This window comes from Marmota marmota, unplaced genomic scaffold (assembly GCF_001458135.2).
Source record: "Marmota marmota marmota unplaced genomic scaffold, marMar, whole genome shotgun sequence".
NCBI lineage: Eukaryota > Metazoa > Chordata > Mammalia > Rodentia > Sciuridae > Marmota > Marmota marmota.
In genome coordinates this window covers 44,255,378-44,274,942 of record NW_025999853.1, presented here as the reverse complement: position 1 = coordinate 44,274,942, position 19,565 = coordinate 44,255,378, and the positions used below count along the sequence as shown (strand labels likewise).

At 34.4% G+C, this 19,565-nt stretch overlaps 1 protein-coding gene across 7 annotated transcripts in view; it reads left to right on the top strand.

Moving 5' to 3' along the window:
* Usp15 (ubiquitin specific peptidase 15) overlaps positions 1-19,565 on the top strand; it is a 116,233-nt gene that overhangs the window by 17,208 nt on the left and 79,460 nt on the right. For all 7 annotated transcript variants that reach the window (XR_007348738.1, XM_015483068.2, XM_015483067.2 and 4 more), the window contains exons 2-3: positions 11,944-12,071; positions 18,265-18,395. Coding sequence is in view for 6 of the 7 variants with exons in the window: in XM_015483068.2 (XP_015338554.1) it covers positions 11,944-12,071; positions 18,265-18,395 (259 nt within the window). In the remaining variant the exon portion in view is untranslated. The remainder of the gene's footprint in view (positions 1-11,943; positions 12,072-18,264; positions 18,396-19,565) is intronic.

Below are 19,565 nucleotides of genomic sequence, written 5' to 3'. Positions count from 1 at the left end.
TCCTCCCAAGAGAACAAGAATTCCAGTTTCTCTACATACCACCAACAGTTGTTAACCTTTGCTTTTTTAATAATAGCTATCCTAACAGGTGAGACAAACCTCATTGTGGTTTCCATTTATTTAATATAACAATTGCATTCTAATACATTCAAGTTTTCAAAACAAGCATTAGAGCAGAGCTGACTGCATGTATAAAGTAGAGCTGTAATTTGTTTTTTCCCATGTACGTGGTTCGTTGTCTCAGTATTTTTTAATTTGTTTTAATTAGTTATACATGACAATAGAATGCATTTATGTACTTTGATATATCATACGTAGATGGGATATAATTTCTCATTTTTCTGAGTGTAAATGTTGCAGAATCATATTAGTCATGTAGTCACACACACACACACACACATATATATATATATATACACACACACACAGTAATAATGTCTGTTTCATTTTACTATCTTTCCTATGCCCACATCCCCTTCTCTCCCCTCCCATCACTTCCCTCTGCCTAATCTAAGGTAATGGTGTTCTTCCCTAGTCCCACCCACCCCACCCCCAGCACCTTATTGTGAATTAGCATCCGCATATTAGAGAAAACATTTGGCCTTTGGTTTTGTGGAATTGGCTTATTTCGCCTCAGCATGATATTCTCTAACTCCAGCCATTACTGGCAAATGCCATAATTTTAGTCTTCCTTAAAACTGAGTAATATTCTCATTGAGTAGGTGAACTGAGCTTCTATAAACATTGATGTGGCTGTGTCACTATAGTATGCTGATTTTAAGTCCTTTGGGTATAAACCAAGGAGTGGGATAACTGGATCAAATGGTGGTTCCATTCCCAGTTTTCCGAGGAATCTCCATACTGCTTTCCATAGTGGTTGTACCAATTTACAGTCCCACCAGCAATGTATGAGTGTACCTTTTTCATCACATCCTCGCCAACATTTATTGTTACCTGTATTCTTGACGATTGCCATTCTGACAGGAATGAGATTAAATCTTAGAGTAGTTTTGATTTGCATTTCTCTAATTGCTAGAGATGTTGAACACTTTTTCATATATTTGTTGATTGGTTGTATTTCTTCTGTGAAGTGTCTTTTCAGTTCCTTAGCCCACTTATTGATTGGGATATATATATATATTTTTGGTGTTAAGTTTTTTTGAGTTCTTTATATATCTAGAAATTAATGCTTTGTCGGAGGTGCGTGTGGTAAAGATGTTCTCCCAATCTGTAGGCTCTCTTTTCACGTTATTCATGGTTTCCTTTGCTGAGAAGAAGCTTTTTAATTTGAATCCATCTCATTTATTGATTCTTGGTTTTACTTCTTGTGCTTTAGTCTTGTTAAGGAAGTTGGATCCTAAGCTGACATGGTGCAGATTTGGGCCTATTTCGTCTTTTATTAGGTGCAGGGTCTCTGTTCTAGTGCTTAAGACTTTGATCTACTTTAAGTTGACTTTTGTGCAAAGTGAGAGATAGAGATTTAATTTCATTTTGCTATATATGGATTTCAAGTTTTGCCAGCACCATTTGTTGAATAGGCTATCTTCAGCGAATGTTTTTGGCACCCTTGTCTGTATTTATGTGGGTTTGTCTCTGTGTCCTCTGTTGTCTCTGTCTCCTCTGTTTTGTACCATTGGTCTACAAGTCTGTTTTGGTGCCATTACCATGCTGTTTTTGTTACTAGCTCTATAGTATAGTTTAAGGTCTGGTATTGTTTTACCTCTTGCTTCATTTTTCTTTCTAAGGATTGCTTTGAGTCCCTTATTTTTCCAAATGAATTTCATGATTGCTCTTCCAATTCTATGAAGAATATCATTGGGATTTTAATAGGAATTGCATTAAATCTGTATAACGCTTTTGGTAGTATGGCCATTTTTACAATATTAATTCTGCCTATCCAGGAGCATGAGATCTTTCAATCTTCTGAGGTTTTCTTCAATTTCTTTCTTTAGTGTTCTGTAGTTTTCATCTATGGGTATTGATTTTATATCCTGCTACTTTGCTGAATTCATTTATTAGTTCTAGAAGTTTTCTGGTGGAATTTTTTGGATCTTCTAGATAAAGAATCATGTCATCAGCAAATAGTGATAGTTTAAGTTCTTCTTTACCTATTTGTATCCCTTTAATATCTTTCTTTTGTCTAATTGCTCTGGCTAGAGTTTCAAGGATGATGTTGAATAGAAGTAGTAAAAGAGGACGTCCTTGTCTTGTTCCAGTTTTTAGCAGGAATGCTTTCAGTTTGTCTCCATTTAGAATGATGTTGGCCTTGTGTTTATTGTACACAGCTTTTACAGTGTTGAGGTATGTTCCAACATCCCTAGTTTTTCTAGTGTTTTGAACATGAATGCTCTATTTTGTCAAATGCTTTTTTTTGCATCTATTGAAATAATTATATGATCTTGTTTTTAAGTCTATTAATATGATGAATTACATTTATTGATTTCCATATGTTGAACCAACCCTGCATCCCTGGGATGAAAACCACTCGATTATGGTACACTATCTTTTTAGTATGTTTTTGTATGTGATTTGCCAGGTTTTATTGAAAATTTTTGCATCCATGTTCATCAGGGATATTGGTCTGAAGTTTTCTTTCCTTGATGGGTCTTTGTTTGGTTTTGGTGTCAGGGTGATGATATTAGCCTCATAGAATGAGTTTGGAAAGGTTTCCTCCTTTTATATCTCGTGGAATACTTTGAGAGGAGTATTGGTGTTAATTCTTCTTTGAAAGTCTTATAGAACTTGGCTGAGAATCCATCTGGCCCTGGGCTTTTCTTGGTTGCTAGGCTTTTTTTTTTTTTCAATATTTTTTTAGTTATAGGTGGACACAATATCTTTATTTCATTTTTTTGTGTGGTGCTGAGGATTGAACCCAGTGAGCATGCTAGGTGAGCACTCTATCTCTGAGCCTCAGCCCCGGTTGATAGGCTTTTGATATAGTTTTTCTATTTCATTTCTTGATATTGATCTGTTTAAATTTTGTATGACTTCCTCATTCGGATTGGGTAGGTCATATGTCTCTAGAAATTGTTGATGTCTTCGATATTTTCTATTTTATTATAGTATAAATTTTCAAAATAGTTTCCAATTATCTTCTATATTTCAGAAGTATCTGTTGTGATATCTCCTTCTTCATCTTGTATTTTAGTAATTTGAGTTTTCTCTCTTTTTCTCTTCATTAGCATGGCCAGGGATTTATCTGCTTTATTTATTTTTTCAAAGAACCAACTTTTTGTTTTGTCAATTTTTTCAAATTTTTTTGTTTCGATTTTATTGCTTTCAGCTCTGATTTTAATTATTTCCTGTCTTCTGCTTTTGGTGTTGATTTGTTCTTCGTTTTCTAAGGCTTTGAGATGTAGGGTTAGGTCATTTATTTGTGACTTTTTATTCTTTTAATGAACGCACTCATTACAATAAACTTTCCTCTTAGTACTGCCTTCATAGTGACCCAGAGATTTTGATATGTTGTATCAGTGTTCTCATTTACTTCTAAGAATTTTTTATTTCATCCTTGATTTCTTCTACTATTCATTCATTATTAAATTGTGTATTATTTAGTCTCCATTTGTTACAGTAGTTTCTATTTTTTATTTTATTGTTGATTTCTAATTTCATTGCATTGTGGTCTGATAGAATGCAGGGTATTATCTCTGTTTTTTGTATTTTCTAAGAGTTGCTTTGTGGCATACCATATGGTCTATTTTAGAGAAGGAGCAGTGTGCTGCTGAGAAAATATATTTGCTTGTTGATGGATGAAATATTCTATATATGTCTATTAAGTCTAAATTATTGACTGTATTATTTAGTTCTATAGTTTCCCTGTTTAGTTTTTGTTTGGAAGATCTGTCCAGTAGTAAGACAGGTATGTTAATGTCATCCAGTATTACTGTATTGCGATCTATTTGACTCTTGAAATTGAGAAGGGTTTGTTTGATGTTCATTTGTTTGGGGCATAAGTATTATAATTGTTATGTCCTGCTTATATATACTTCCGTTAAGAAGTATGAAATGTCCTTCTTTGTCTCTTCTGATGAACTTTGGTTTGAAGTCTACTTTATCTGAAATGAGAATGGTAACCCCTTCTTGTTTACGCAATCCATATGAGTGATAATATTTTCCCCATCCTTTCACCTTCAGTTTGTGGATGTCTTTGCCCATGAGGTGAGTCTTTTGAAGACAGCATATTGTTGGGTCTTGCTTTGGGGTCCTGTAAGCCTCTTGTATTTGATTTTTCATTAATCCAATCTGCCAGTCCATGTTTTTTGATTAATGAGTTTAGGCCTTAACATTCAAGGTTATTATGGAGATGAGATTTATATTCCCTGTCATTTTGATTTATTTCTGGTTTTTGATTTGTCTTAGTTTCTCATTAGGTTGAATATCCCTTTAGTGTAGATCCTTCCTTTTCTGGTTTTCACTTTTTTTTTTTTTTTTTCACTTCATCCTCATGGAATATTTTGTTGAGAATGCTTTGTAGTGTAGACTTTCTAGTTGTGAATTCTTTTAATTTTTGTTTATCATGGAATGTTTTAATTTCAGTTTAAAATATGAAACTTAATTTTTCTACATAAAATTCTTGGTTGACATCTGTTTTCTTTTAGAGCTTGAAATATATTATTCTAGGACCTCCAAGCTTTGAGGGTCTGGGTTGAGAGATCAGTTAAGAGCCAAATTGATTTCCCCCTATAAGTACTTTGATTGTTTTCTCTCACAGCCTTTAAGATTTTATCTTTATCCTGTGTTAGTCATTCTCATTATAATGTGTGTTGGTGTGGATCTGCTGTGATTTTTGTACATTAGGGGTCCTGTAAGCCTCTTGTATTTGGTCTTCCATTCCGTTCTTTAGGTTTGGGGAAAATGCTGCTATTATATAATTGAAAAGATTGTACATTCCTTTGGTTTGTACCTCTGCTCCTTCATCTATCCCAATAACTCTTAAATTTGGTCTTTTCATGTTATCCCCTAATTCTTGGATGTTCTGTTCATGGTTTGTTATCTTCTCTGTGTTCTCAACTCTACTTTCAAGATTACATATTTTGTCTTCATTGTCTGAAGTTCTGTTTTCCAAGTGGTCTAGTCTGTTGATTATGCATTCTATTGAATTTATAATTTGGTTTACTGATTCTTTCATTTTGAGGATTTCTGCTTGGTTTTTTTTTCCCATAATCTCTCTTTATTCAAGAGGTCTTTCACTTCCTGTATTTTTTCTTTGATTTTACTCCTTATACTATCCTTTACTTCTCATATCAATTTAACTACGTACAATCTGAACTCCTTCTTAGACATTTCTTCTACTGTGTTATCAGTAGCTTCTGTTGTTGAAGCATCATGGTTTGTTTGGGGTGCTTAATTCCCTTGTTTTTTTAATGTTGTTAGTGTGTTTTCCCATCTAAAAGTATGGATCAAAGGCAAGATAAATTCTACCCTGTAGCCCTATAGTGTCCCTGAAGGTTTCCATCACCTCACCTTTACTGGTAAGACCAATATCAACAGCACCCAGTGTACACAATATATAGCCTTAAACCTGATAGCTCCCACTAAAGCCTCTACTGCTTTCTCACGTTAAACCAAAATGATGAGTTCAGTAACTATCCACAGTATAAACCGAATATTTGTTAAAATGATTTACAATTTCAAATGGTGGATGAGAAAATAGGCAGTGTAGTATGCAATATTCACAAGGGAGCAAGAGAGAAGCTAGAAGTAAAAATTCACAGGAAGAGTGGAAGAGTTGCTGACAAAGATTGGCTGTTGGTTGGAGGAAAATTGGAAAGAAAATCCAAGAAAATAGACAAGAGAGAGGAAGAATACAAAGAAAGAGAAAATATTAAAGACAGAAGAATACAACAAAAATGCAAAACACCATTCATATATCATTGTCCTCCACACACTGATGCGTAAAAAAAATCCTGTTCCAAATATGGTAGAGAGATTAGTGAATCAAAAAATAAAGTAAATCTTGCTGGAAAGTCGAACCTCTCTGTCAGTGTTTAGCAGTTTCTCAGACCTGTCTCTGACATCTCTCAGGATCACCAAACTCAGATCAACCCTTGCAAACCCAGTCTCTATACCACCAATCTGTTCTTCAGATACCTCAGGCTTGGCCATGCTGCAGTCCCAAGATCTCAATGTTGCTCCTACTTGCAGAGAGACCACCAGGGATATACTCATGCAAAGGAGCAACCCCGAGATGCAGCAGCAAGACAGGGGCCACCAGCACTCTCAGGAGGAAGACCCCAGGCTGCTCCAAACCCACAGACACCCCCACACTGGACTTGCAGGTCCCAGCTGGAGTCCCCAGACAGAGGCTGGTTAAGGTAAACCTACTGTCACCCAGGCCCCAGGCCCTGGCTGGTGTCCCAAAATGGGTGCAGCCATGAGCAACCAAACCTGGAGTCTCTCCTGAAGTAGTCCTCTAGGCCATGGTAGCAGTGTTTGTGGCAGCAGACAGCAGGTCATCAGTAGCTGCAACTTCAGGTGTGGGGGCAACATCACCAGGTGATCTCTGGGGGTCAGCAGCAGTGTCAGCTTCAGTTGCATCCGGAGCAGCGGTTTCTTCCATGACAGCAGCACCCAGAAAGAAGACCTCCAGGCGACCTCAGGTTGGAAGCAGTGGAATCAGAGGCCCAGCAATGGCGGTAGTGGTGCAGGTGGTGGTTGATTGACAGGAGACTTCCAGTTCAATGGCAGTGACCATGGAGGTAGTGTCAGAAAATGCGTCCGAGGTGACCAAGGTCGTGCCCAGTGAAAAGACCTTGACAGCCCAGGAAGACCTCCAGGCGACCTCAGGCTGACAGCAGCAATGGCAGTAGCAGTGCAGGCCTGTCTCAGTATTTTTTAATAGAGGTAGTTCTTTCCCCTCTAGTCTGTAATGATGCTTTTGAGATCTATCATATCTTCACATATATGCAAGTCTAGTTCTTATTTCTTTGTGCTTTTTCACTGGTCTTTTTTTGCTTCTGTGTATGCCAGTATCACGTTTTCTTAATCACAGCTCTTGTACTTTGTAACCTTTGATATGTTAATTTCTGTGGGCTTGTGTGCACCACCTATGAAATTATGATAATAGTACCTAAATCATTGGGTAATTAAGGAATAAGTGAAATAATATATTGAAGTGCTGAGAAGTTTGCAGGAATAAAACTCAAACTTTTATTATTAAATGTAATTTTTATAACCTAATAAAGAGTCTTGGTATGTAGTAGAGATTGCCATCTTCCAAACTCAGAGGAAGTAGGTAGAGGCTTAGAGAAGTAATCCCTGAGAAAGTGTCATTTAGGCTGATTTGTGAAAGTCTGTAGGAATTAGCTAAAAGAAAAAGTCTTGGCCCATTCAAGCTCCTATAACAAAGTATCAAGAAGAGACTTTAAGAAACAACAGGGAGTTATTTCTCATAGTTCTGGAAGGCTGATAAATCCAAGATGGCAAAATGCTGACACATTCAGAATGTGGTGAGGGCCCACTTTCTGCTTCATAGGTCTTCTTCATAGGGTGGATGGAATGAGGTATCTCTCTGAGACTTTTTTTAATAAAAACACAAATCTCATTCAAGAGAGCTCTACTCCGGCTAGGATTGTGGCTCAGCGGTATTATGCTCACCTAGCACATGGAGGCCCTGGGTTTGATCCTCAGCACCACATAAAAATAAATAAAATGAAGGTATTGTGACCAACTACAACTAAAAACTAAATATTAAAAGAGAGAACTCTGCTCTTATTACCTTATAATCTCCTAATATCTTGGGAGTTAAGACTTTAACATACAGATTTTAGCAGGGGGACCCAAACTTTCATGCTATTTGTGTTTTGTGTTTGGGGGAAAGGGAGAGTATTTTAGGCAAAAGGAGCCATGAGCCAGAAAACAGTGTGTTGAAGAACTGAAAGAAGGCTCTTTCTTATAGCAGGAACTTAGCACAAAGAAAAGTGGTTCCACCTGCAACTGAAGGAGTAGGTAGGGGCAGATCACCCAAGACCTTTGAAGCAATGTTAAGGATTTTATAACTATTCAAAATGAAACACAGAAGCAAAAATTTGGTTTGTCTAGACCCCAAAGGCATACTGAGTGCTATTGAGAATGTATAAATTCAGCTTTGTTCATTTATTTATAATCTTTGTGATTGATTCTGTTTTGTTGAGATTATTGAGATTTTAGCAGATTTCATAGATTGAGGGGTAGAGTTTTTATGGGACAACAAATTTACAGAGATCTTGAAATATAATTTTTTAAATTTACCTGTCTACTTCATCTAATCTTATCTTACTTGTGTATACCTAATAAGATTTCCATGGTTTTGTTTTTGTTTTTGTTTTTGTTTTTTAATAGATGCCTCTATTATTTGTTTCTCTGATGTTTCATTCCCACAGAATGTAATAGAATATAATGCCCATTTTTAAGTGAAGGTAGTACTGAATGCAACTCAATATCATTAAATGAGAAAGTAATACTTTATACTCCATATCATTATAGAGAAAGTCACTTCAAGAATCTAGGAAAGAGAGTTGATCTACTGATGTTGTGACAGCAGATAAATACTGCCAATTCCAAACCTCCAGTATAACTGTAAAGGATTCATTAAATACTTTGGAGATAAGATCCCATCTTTAAGAAATATCTCTTAAGTAAATATACATTGAATTTTGATACTATTCCACAAATAGTTTGCAACATAAGGTTTGGAAATGACATTTGTAATTATAGTAGTAACATTATCTCAAGTCTATTTCTATTTTTCAAGCATGTGACATTAGCTATTTAAGAAAATGAACTGGGAAATCTGTGTTTCCATTTTAAATGCAAAAGTCAGTGTTTAAGAAAATTAACTAGAGATTAAAATCTACCCTCCAACAGCTTTTCATACAAGTACGCCAAATCATAAAGGAACAAATTAATCTATCCTTTCAAACTACTTTTATAAGTTAGTGCTGGGTATGGTGCTACAAACCTTTATCCCAGCATTTGGGAGACCAAGTGAGAAGGATCGCAAGTTTAAGGCCAGTCTCACAGTTTAGCAAGGCCCCAAGCAACTTAGTGACTCAGTAGTTAAGTTGCAAAAAAAAAAAAAAAAAAAAGGAAAAGGAAAAGCTACCCTAATTTTGTTCAGTAAGGGGAAAAACATTAAATGCAGAAAAATTTCTCACACTCACAATTAATCATGGTAGTCTACACAAATGTTAAGTAGAGAGGAACTTCTCAAACTTATTTAAGAAAACAAAAAAACGGGCTAGGGTTGTAGCTCAGTGATGGAGCGCTTGCCTAGCACATGTAAGGCACTGGGTTTGATCCTCAGCACCACATAAAAATAAATCAATAGGGCTGGGGTTGTGGCTCAGTGGTAGAGCACTTGCTTAGCATGCATGAAGCACTGGGTTTGATCCCCAGCACCACATAAAAAAGCTAAATAAGTGAAATAAAGATATTGTGTCCATCTACAACTAAAAATGTTTTTTATAAACCTACAGCAAAAATTATCTTACCTAATGTGAAACTTTAGATATTACTATTAACGTTATTACAAAAATGTCTTGTCTTCCCCTATATTATTTTTGAAGTTCTAGTCAGTGATTAGACAAGGAAAGCAGAAGTAGAATTAGAAAGAAAAAGGGAAAACACATTATTGTTGCAACAAAATGACTTTTTATAGAAAAATTCAAGGAAATGTACAATCAAATAGAGCTATTAATAGGGATGCTGGTGTCTGTTTTATTTTTATTTACTATTTTAAAGATTAATAACTTTAAAAAAATTAATCATTTGTTGGAACAACACTGTGCCCATCAACTGATGAATGGGTAAAGAAAATGTGGTACATATTCACAGTGGTGGAGTACTTTTAAGCTATTAGAAAAAGGATGAAATCCTGTCATTTGCAACAACATGGGTGGAACCACAGATAATTTTGTTAAGTAAAATAAGCTGTGTATAGAAAGGTAAATACCACATGATTTCATTCATGTGAAATTTAATACAAGTTTTAATTTCATAAAAGTTGAAAGTACAATGGTAGTCAAGGTGGCCGGGAAAGGAAGAGTTGGGGAGAGATTGATCAGCATGTAGTAAATTATAGTTAGGAAGTAAGAAGTTTTAGTGTGCTGTTGCCCTAGGGTGACTATAGATAATATACTGTGTATGTCAGAAAGCTAGAAGAAGGGCTGGGGTTGTGGCTCAGTGGTAGAGTGCTTGCCTAGCATGTGTGAGGCACTGGGTTTGATCCTCAGAACCACATGGAAATAAATAAATAAAGGTATTGTGTTCATCTGCAACTAAAAAGATTTTTTTTTAAAGCTACAAGAAAAGATCTTGAATGTTTTCACTATGAAGAAATGATAAATGTTTGAAAAGATGTTTACCCTGATTTTAACATTACACAGTGTATACTTGTGTCAGAGTGACACATGACATGCCACAAATATGTAGTATTTTTATGCATCAACTACAAAGTTGTAAAATGTAACGATTAAAAAAGTAAAATTCACATAGCAGAAATAACTGAGGTTCCTAAGAATAAATTCAACAACTTAAGATCTTTATGGGGAAAAAATAATAACATTTATTGAAAGATGTTAAATTGTACCTAAATAATGGGGAGAGATTCTGTGCCTATGGATCAGAAGGCTCATCATTGTAAAGAAGCCAATTCTCCCAAATTAATCTGTCAGTTTAATGCAGTTTCAGTTGAAACTAATAAACTGATTATAAAATTCATGGGGAAAACATGTATTTAAATTTCAGGGAAGGACAAAGTCTAAAAATGTTTTAGTGAGTTGATTTCTTTTTTTCTTTTTCTTTTTTTGAAGAAATGATAAATGTTTGAAAAGATGTTTACCCTGATTTTAACGTTACACAGTGTATACTTTTTTTCAGTAGTAGGTATTGAACCCAGACCTTGCACATGCTAGGCAAGCAGATAGGGAGTAATTTTAACCCAAGTATGATTTATTTCATTAAAAAAAAATTTTTCCAAATATGATTTTAGAAAACAGTGTTTTCTCAAGACTTAGTGCCTCATTTCCTTTTTTAACAATTCTTAAGTTCCACAATTCTTCCAGTTGCATAACTCTGACAGTGGATTTGGAATACTGGTACATAGATAATTCTGCATATTCACTTTCAGGAAGTTAAAATACTTATGAATATTCTTAAAGAATTATGGGGTTTTGCTACTTCGGTGCCTTTGCTTTAGTTATTTTCAGACATAATTGTGGGTTTTTATTCCTATAGTGTCGTATGTGATAAGCCCAGAAGCATTAGGATGATGATCTCCTGAAAATCTGTATTATTACACACATGAGCTATAAACATCTCACAAACCTTCACTTTTGCTTTTGTTTGCAGCTGAACCCAGTTAAATATGAGGAAAATGCCCCAGCAGATTTTACTACTGTATAAGAACAGTCAGGGATAATATTGTTACTAATTTTTGTTGGTTAAAAAAAAAAAACTTATTTTTAATATTTTTTAAGTTTAATTATAATTATTCTGATCAACTTTGCAAGCTCTTAATAACAAGGTTTTCCTTCCCTCAAAAAAAGCAAAACACATTAAAGTATATGAAATACTGTATAAGTTTCTGGAAAAGAGCCATTTTTTTGTATTTCTTTTTTACCACATTGAATTTTAAAGCTATGTTGATTGATTCTTATAATTATTTGAACTTTTGTTTAATTAACAAGTATTTTCTTGAATACCTATTACTTGCATCTTTGTAAAATGACATTTTCATGTCAATACCTATCCTCAAATAGCATAGAATAATAGAAATAATACTTAAACAGATATAAATGAAGTATTTTTCTTCCAAATGCTGAGTGGTATTACAGTAATTCTCAGTAATCCTTTGAGATAGGCTTATTCTTTAATACAAAATGAAATATCAAAAATAGATAGCTCTTCTGCTGTTCTTGTGTTTCCAGGTATTTTCCTAAACCAATTTCTTTTCTTTTCTAGGTACCTAGTCGATAGTCGCTGGTTCAAACAGTGGAAAAAATATGTTGGCTTTGACAGTTGGGACAAATACCAGATGGGAGATCAAAATGTATATCCTGGACCCATTGATAACTCTGGACTTCTCAAAGGTCATTATTTTCTTCATTAAGTTGTAAAGGAAAATGATATATATCACATGTATTTTTCCTATAGTATAGGAAACTTTTTTTTTTTTTTTTTTTAAGTTGAGAGAATCAGTATATGTTTACCTTCTTGGATTTTTGCATTATCCTTCTACACCCTCATCACTTGCCAGCCCCTCTGTATCTCATTACATTTAAAGGGAGTGAAACGTAAGTACCAGAACTTCCATTTCTGGCCAAAATGAAGAAACTTCAAACTTACCCTTCTGACAAAAAATAAATGAGATAGTGATTCTCAGAACATTGGTTATCAAGCACCTAAAAACGGTGATCCCTGAGAGATGTAAAAATCAGGTGAGTTAATTACTTTCAGCTTTCTATATTGAAAATTTCCAGGAGGCAGCACAGAAAGGAGAAACCCAATAAGACTCTCAAAGTATCCCTTAGTTAAAGAGACAAAATTTGAGTTCAGGAAGACCAGGGAAGAATGAACATCTCTAAGAGAGAGACCTAGAGATCTGCAGAGGATCTGTCTTCTGTCTTTTAACTGACTATTGATCTGCATATGTGTATGAGGAAGCTGTTAAGGCCAGGAAAAGAACCATCCAAAAGAATCTGAGGGAACACTCAGGATTTAGGACCAAAAATAATGGTATGCCCAGCAGCCAGTGAAAAACCTAATAATTCACAGTGTAAACTACTGAGAACAGTTTTATCCTTACAATTGGGTGAAATTAATTCTCTTGCACTGCTAAACTGAAAGCATCAAACTGTTTCCAAGTAACTTAAGCAAATTTTTGGATAAAGGAATATTTATGGTAATACAAAAATATCCAGCGTATAATATAATATTTATAATGTCTTGGATTCAACCAAATATTTCCCAGTATGCAAAGAAGCAGGAAAATATGACCCACGGTGAGAAGAAATATCTTAAAAAACAAACAAAAAAAAACCTCCCTCCAAAAAGTGGACAAAAAACAGATGAGACAAGTGCAAAACAAATAAAGGTCATAGATTTAAACACAGCTCTGTGAATGATCACACTGATTGTAAACAACCTAATTAAAGGTAGGGACCATAAGATTAGATTAAAAAGTTAAGACCTAAAAAAGAAAAAAGTCAGAAAAAAAAATGTGCCATGCTGATAAGACTGACCTCCAACAACTGTCTGGTATAATCCTCTGCCCTTTGAATAGATGGAACTTGTAAATAGGATATCACTCCCATGATTGATTATAAGGCAGAGGGGAGATTATCCCAAGTGAGCTTTATCTAATCACATATGCCCTTAAAAGCAGAGAATTTTTTCTGGTTGTGTCAGAAGTAGTTAAATTCAAAGCAAAAAAAAAAAAAAAAGACTCAGTGCATCGTTGCTGGTCTGTAGGAACAAGACAGCCAGCAAAGAAATGGTGATCTCAAACATGCAACCATTAGTAAATAAATTCTGTCAACAACCTGAATGGGTTTGAAGACAGAATTTTTCCCTATGCCTTTAGATAAGAGCCTAAACACAGGTGACAATCTTGACTTCAGCTTCATGAAACCTTAAGGACAGAGCCCACCTGAACTTGAGCCCACCTAAACTGCTGACCCACAGAACTGTGAGTGTTGTTTTAAACCACTGTGGTAATTTATTATGAAGCAGTAGAAAATTAATGCTCGTGCTAACACTATCAAAAGAAAACTGAAGTGGCCATATTAATACCAAATAGTAAGTTTCAGAACAAAAACACATTACCAGAGATAGATGGTCACTTCATAATGCTGAATGGGATGGGACAATTCATCAAGAGACTTAATTATCCCTAATATCTACCTTCCTAAGGGCATAATTTAAATAATATGATGAGGAATGATATCAATAATATAGTAGAATAGAAAGTTCCATCCCTTGTTCCCCCACAGAAACACTGATTTAACAGTGGCATATGGACCAGAACATCTTTATGGGAAAACCAGATCCAGTAAAGTTACAATACTCCAGATGAGCATAAAACTGAAAACAAAAATATTGAAACAGGAAAGAAGAATAATTTTATTTTATTTACATGGACTCTTCCTCCAAGCTGGCCTGTTAGAACAAGAGAGAGACTGTGTTGGTGCAGGACATCTTCCTTTGGGGGAAAGAAAAAGGAAAGTTCAGGTTTAACATCCCACTTTTCAGTGTGCTGCCCAGGAGAATAGTTCTGATACCTGAGGGCAGTTAACAAAAGAAAAGGTGTGGGTGGTTGCTGCAGTCAGAAGTCTCTGTGAGGTTGAGAGAAGGCTTAGAACCTGAGTCTTCTGCCAGGAAAGGAGAAGAGTGGAGCATCCTGCCACTTAGTTCAGTAGCTACAGGGCTAGTTTCTGCTTGTTTCACTATGCCTGACTGACCCAGCATAGTTTGGATTCCAGAAGTTAAGAACAAAGCAAAAGGAGTCAGTAACTTGCTTCAGGTGTGATAGCTCTACAATGTTGGGAGAATATGCAGAACATTCCCTGGGGATTATCCCCTAGGGAAGAGGAGTGGAGTATGCCTTTATATTATTTTGACCTGTGGTATGGTAGTCAGTTATCAGAGGGAGGAAGAGATTATGGGTTCATAGAATAAAAAGAAATCAATGAATAGTTACAATTAGGAATTTACATATTCTGGTACAGAAAAGACATATCCAAAGAAAAAGTTCTCACTGATCCCTGAAGGTATTTTCCTGTCAAAGCTAATCCATAAAGACTAAGAAGGGGTGGTTGGGGTTTTTTTTTTTAGTTACACAAACACCAAATGCAAAACTACAAGGAATATAAAGAATCAGGGAAGCTGAATCAGGCACATACTTGTAATCCCAGTGACTCTGGGGGCTGAGGCAGGAGGATTACGAGTTCAGTTTACCAAGACCCTCAGGACTTAATGATACCTGTCTCAAAATAAAAAACAAAACAAAGCTGGGGATGTGACTCAATAGTTAAACAACCCTAAATTCAATCCTTGACACCCCTGCCCCACCACACACAACACATTAAAAAAAAGAAAAAGCATCAGGGAAAAATGACAGAAAGAAGCAAAGTAAATTTCCAGAAATGGAGATCTGCATGACAGAATCCAAAGCAGTTGTCTAGAAGAAGTGCAGTGAGTTGCAGAGAACAACAGAGTTAGGAAAATGAAAATATCAACCAAGAGATAGAAATTATATAGAAGAACCAAACTAATTTTAAAGCTAAAGAATACAATAACTGAAATATTCGATAGAGTTCTTCAAAGACAGACTTAATCCAGTAGAAAAATTGACAAACTTGAAGACTTATCATTTAAAATTATTCCACCAGAGAAACAAAAAGAATGAAAAAGTAAAGAAAACCTGAGGAATTTATGGGACACCATCAAGCAAACTAATATATGCATTATAGCAATTTCTGAAGGAGGAAGAAAAGAGAATCTGGGAAGGAAAATAGATATACAGATCCTTAAGTCCCAAAGAAAAATTGAGTAACGCTGACTGACCTAGCATAGTTTGGATTTCAGAAGTTAAGAACAAAGCAAAAGGAGTCAGTAACTTGCTTGTTTCAACTTGATTTGGTTGACATTATAGAACATGCCACTGAAAAATAGCAGAATAAAAGTTTTTTTCAGGTATATATTCAGAATATTTACCAAGATAGACTGTATTCTGGGCCATAAAACCTGTCTCAGTAAAGTTAAAAGCATTCAAATCATACAAAATTTATGTTCTCTTATCACAATGGAATAAAACTCACTTTGAAGAAAACATATAGCACAGTGGGAAAGGTAGGCAAATGATTCAAACAAATGCTTTACCAAACAAGGGTTAAAGTTTTAAAAAAGCACATACAAAGATGCTCAGCCTCATTATTATTAAAGGAATGAAAATTAAAACCACAACAAGGGAGCCTGGAGATATAGCTCAGTAGTAGAGTGCCTGCCTAGCATGCTTGAGTCCTTGGGTTTGATCCCCAGCACCACAAAACAAATGCACAGTATGGTACTACTACACATGCATTAATGTGACTAGAATTTAAAAGACTGACCCTTACAAAATGTTGACAACAATAAAAAGCAAGTGAAATTCCAAGTTAAACATACATTTACCATAGTATGCATTCATTCTACTCAGGCATTTACCCAAGAGAAATAAAAGCATTTATCTGTATTAAAAATTGTACATGAATGTTCACACAGTGTTATTTGTAATTAAAAAAATTGTGAACAATTTCAAATGCCTATCAACACTGGGATAAACAAATGATAGTATATCCATATAATGAAATCCTACTCAGCATTTAGGAAAGAATGAACTGTTGATAGGTAAAAATATGGATGATCTCAAAATAATAACAACTTGACAAAAAGCAAAAAAGGACATATTGTTTTTATGTATGATTCTAGAAAATGCAAGTTAGTCTGAGTTGTAAAACAGATCAGTTTTCTTAGAACAAGATGGGCAGGAAGAAGAAATGATAAAGAGCCACAAACTTGGGGTTAAGAGAGATTTTCATAATTTTGCTAGTGGTGATGATTTCACACTTATTTTGATAACATCAAAACTTACCAAACTATTTTTTAAATGTATAGTATATTGTATTGCAGTTATATATCAGTATACAGAGACACAGCAAATATCAATTCTGTATTTAGTTTAAATGTGTTCTCTCCTGAAAATGAGTTGATTATTTTATTCTATTAGATATGAATTACTTATTAGATTCTGGCACATAATTTTAAAACTTTCTAAGTTTTTTTCAAGGCAGTGTATTATAATGCTGTGTAAATGGGTATTCAGTAAACAAATTTATGTTTTAATTGAGTCTCTGCAGTTTTCTCGGTGTGTGATTTTTGTCATCCCTAAATCTACATCCCTGAATCTATTTTCTAATTAAAATGGAGATACCTTCTTCATACTGTTACTTTGAAAATTAACTGAGATAACTTGATTTTCTGAAAGAAAACATTTTATAGTATCTGTTTAAAAAAGAATTTTACAGTATATGTAATTTCCTATAATTACTTTGGGTAAATTACTCAATATCCCTGAGTATATATTCTAATCTTTAATATTAGAGATATCTCTCTTATAGGGCTGTTTTGAAATTGACAGATATTTCCTTTTTGAGTGGTAGTATGTCTCATAGTACATGATGCCTAGTAAGACTATATTTCTTTTACCTTCAGAGAGTTTTTGGAAATGTATTATAAAATCTTTTCATCAACAAAATAAAATCTTTTCATCAACCAAATAAATGATTAAATAAAACCTGAGCTAAAAAATTAATACTTGGTTTATATCTGCTCTTGAAATTCATAAGATTCAGAGTTTTCTCAAAGTTTAGAAACGTTGTGACTACAGATTAATTCTGAGTAAGTGACATTCTGTTTACATCTTCATTTTTCTTGCTTGTTGATTCAATCATTAGACCTTATTAGGTCTAATACACTTTTATTATTGAAATGCTGCCAAGAACAGTATTGCCCCCCATATCTATTAATTAAGACTAATTCAGAATAAGAAAATCTCCTTTAAGTTAGCTAAAACCCAGTGAGTTATTTCTGTACTTTAGAAATTCAAATGACCAATTAATAAATGAGTCCCAGATTAGGATTGTGAGGTAGCTACAACTTAGGAAATTGCTTCTAGATTTGGCTGCCCTGCATTTAATTTTTTGTTTTAACTAAAAAATTGAAAGTAGATCACAACATTGGAAGCATGTCAGAATAACTCACCATTTTAGATCTTGGGAAGAATCTGAGCCTTCTGGGATAATGAGACGGTTCACAAGATACCTCTTTGTGATTTCTATTATAGTTCATAGCCCATTTGTCTTGGAATCATTGTAAAAGGTTATTTACTTGTTTCTGAATTTCCTTCATTCATTAATGATAAAATGAACCATGTGGAGATTCTTTGATGCTCAAAATATTACATTCTTCTTTCAGGTATCTTGGCTAATAATTATGTGAGTATATTTTAAAGCCTAATGGATGAAAAATTACATTTTTAGAAAACTGACTAATCATACACATTGAAAACTTTTCAAGCAACAGTGGAATTTGAACTGCTCCAGTGCTTTTTTTTTGGAGTTCTCTCTTTTATATACTTCAAAGTAGTCTTCATGAGTCTAAATAATGTGTGATATGTATAATCAGAATACTAGGGTAAAAAACTATTGCTTTGTTTATGTATTGAGTTTATTTTTCATTTCACAGATGGTGATGCCCAGTCACTTAAGGAACATCTTATTGATGAATTGGATTACATACTGTTGCCAACTGAGGGCTGGAATAAACTTGTCAGCTGGTACACATTGATGGAAGGTCAGGAGCCAATAGCACGAAAGGTACATCTGAGAATAACTTAATTGTTAGTTTTCTTAAAATAATTCACATTTTATTGGTTTTTTTTAATATGTATTTTTTAGTTGTAGTTGGACACAATGCCTTTATTTTGTTAATTTTTTTATGTGGTGCTGAGGATTGAACCCAGGGCCTCACACATGCTAGATGAGCACTGTACCACTGAGCCACAACCGCAGCCCATACATCTTATTGTTAATACAATGTACTATGAAGCCTCATCACTTACTCTGGCAAAAAGGTCTAGCAAAATGTTAGTCTACATTGTATTATAAAAATGATACAACAGCTAACACATATAAAGGATTTACTGTATGCTATTCACTCTTCTAAGGACATTACTTTTTTAATAAATAATCCTTATGGAAAACTCTGTAAGTAATATTCCCACTTTATAGGTGAGGGAATGAAGACCAAAAGTTAGAAGGGGCCAGGGTAGAAAGTACACCAGTATACAAACTCAGGCAGCCTAACTCCATTTTCTGTACTGCACTACTTTTTTTTTTTTTTTTTCAANCTCCATTTTCTGTACTGCACTACTTTTTTTTTTTTTTTGCAAATAAAAATCTTCCAATTTAAAAATGTAGATTTTTTTTTTTGTATCTTTATATTTTTTATTTGGGGGGTACTGGTGATTGAACCAGAAGTGTTACCTAATGAGGCACATCCTCAGTGCTTAGGTCTTTGCTAAATCACTAAGGCTGGCTTTGAACTTGAGATCTTACTGCCTCAGCCTCCCAAGCCTCTGGGATTACAGGCATGTATCACCACACCCAGCTTCATATCTTTATTTTAAAGTTTCATAATTGTAGTCCAGAAATATTAAAAATTGCCAATTTTCCTTTTTTTGCAACTAATGAGAGTTATGAAAGTGAGGTTATTCCTATATTAGAATACCAAATACTCAAGATAAATTAGCTAACCTTACATTTGTATTGATAATTTATATAAATAGAGATTAGTCTAGGTGCTTTATCATTCCTGGAGAATTGAGTGTTTTGACCAATTGAAAGATTGCCTATTTAGCTGTGTAACCATTCTAAAAGAACTTATTTCCCAGGATAAAGGAAAATCTGTGACCAAAATATCTTCAAATGTATTAAACTATATTATTTTTTTTCCTTATACATGTATCATATTATATCCTACAAGTT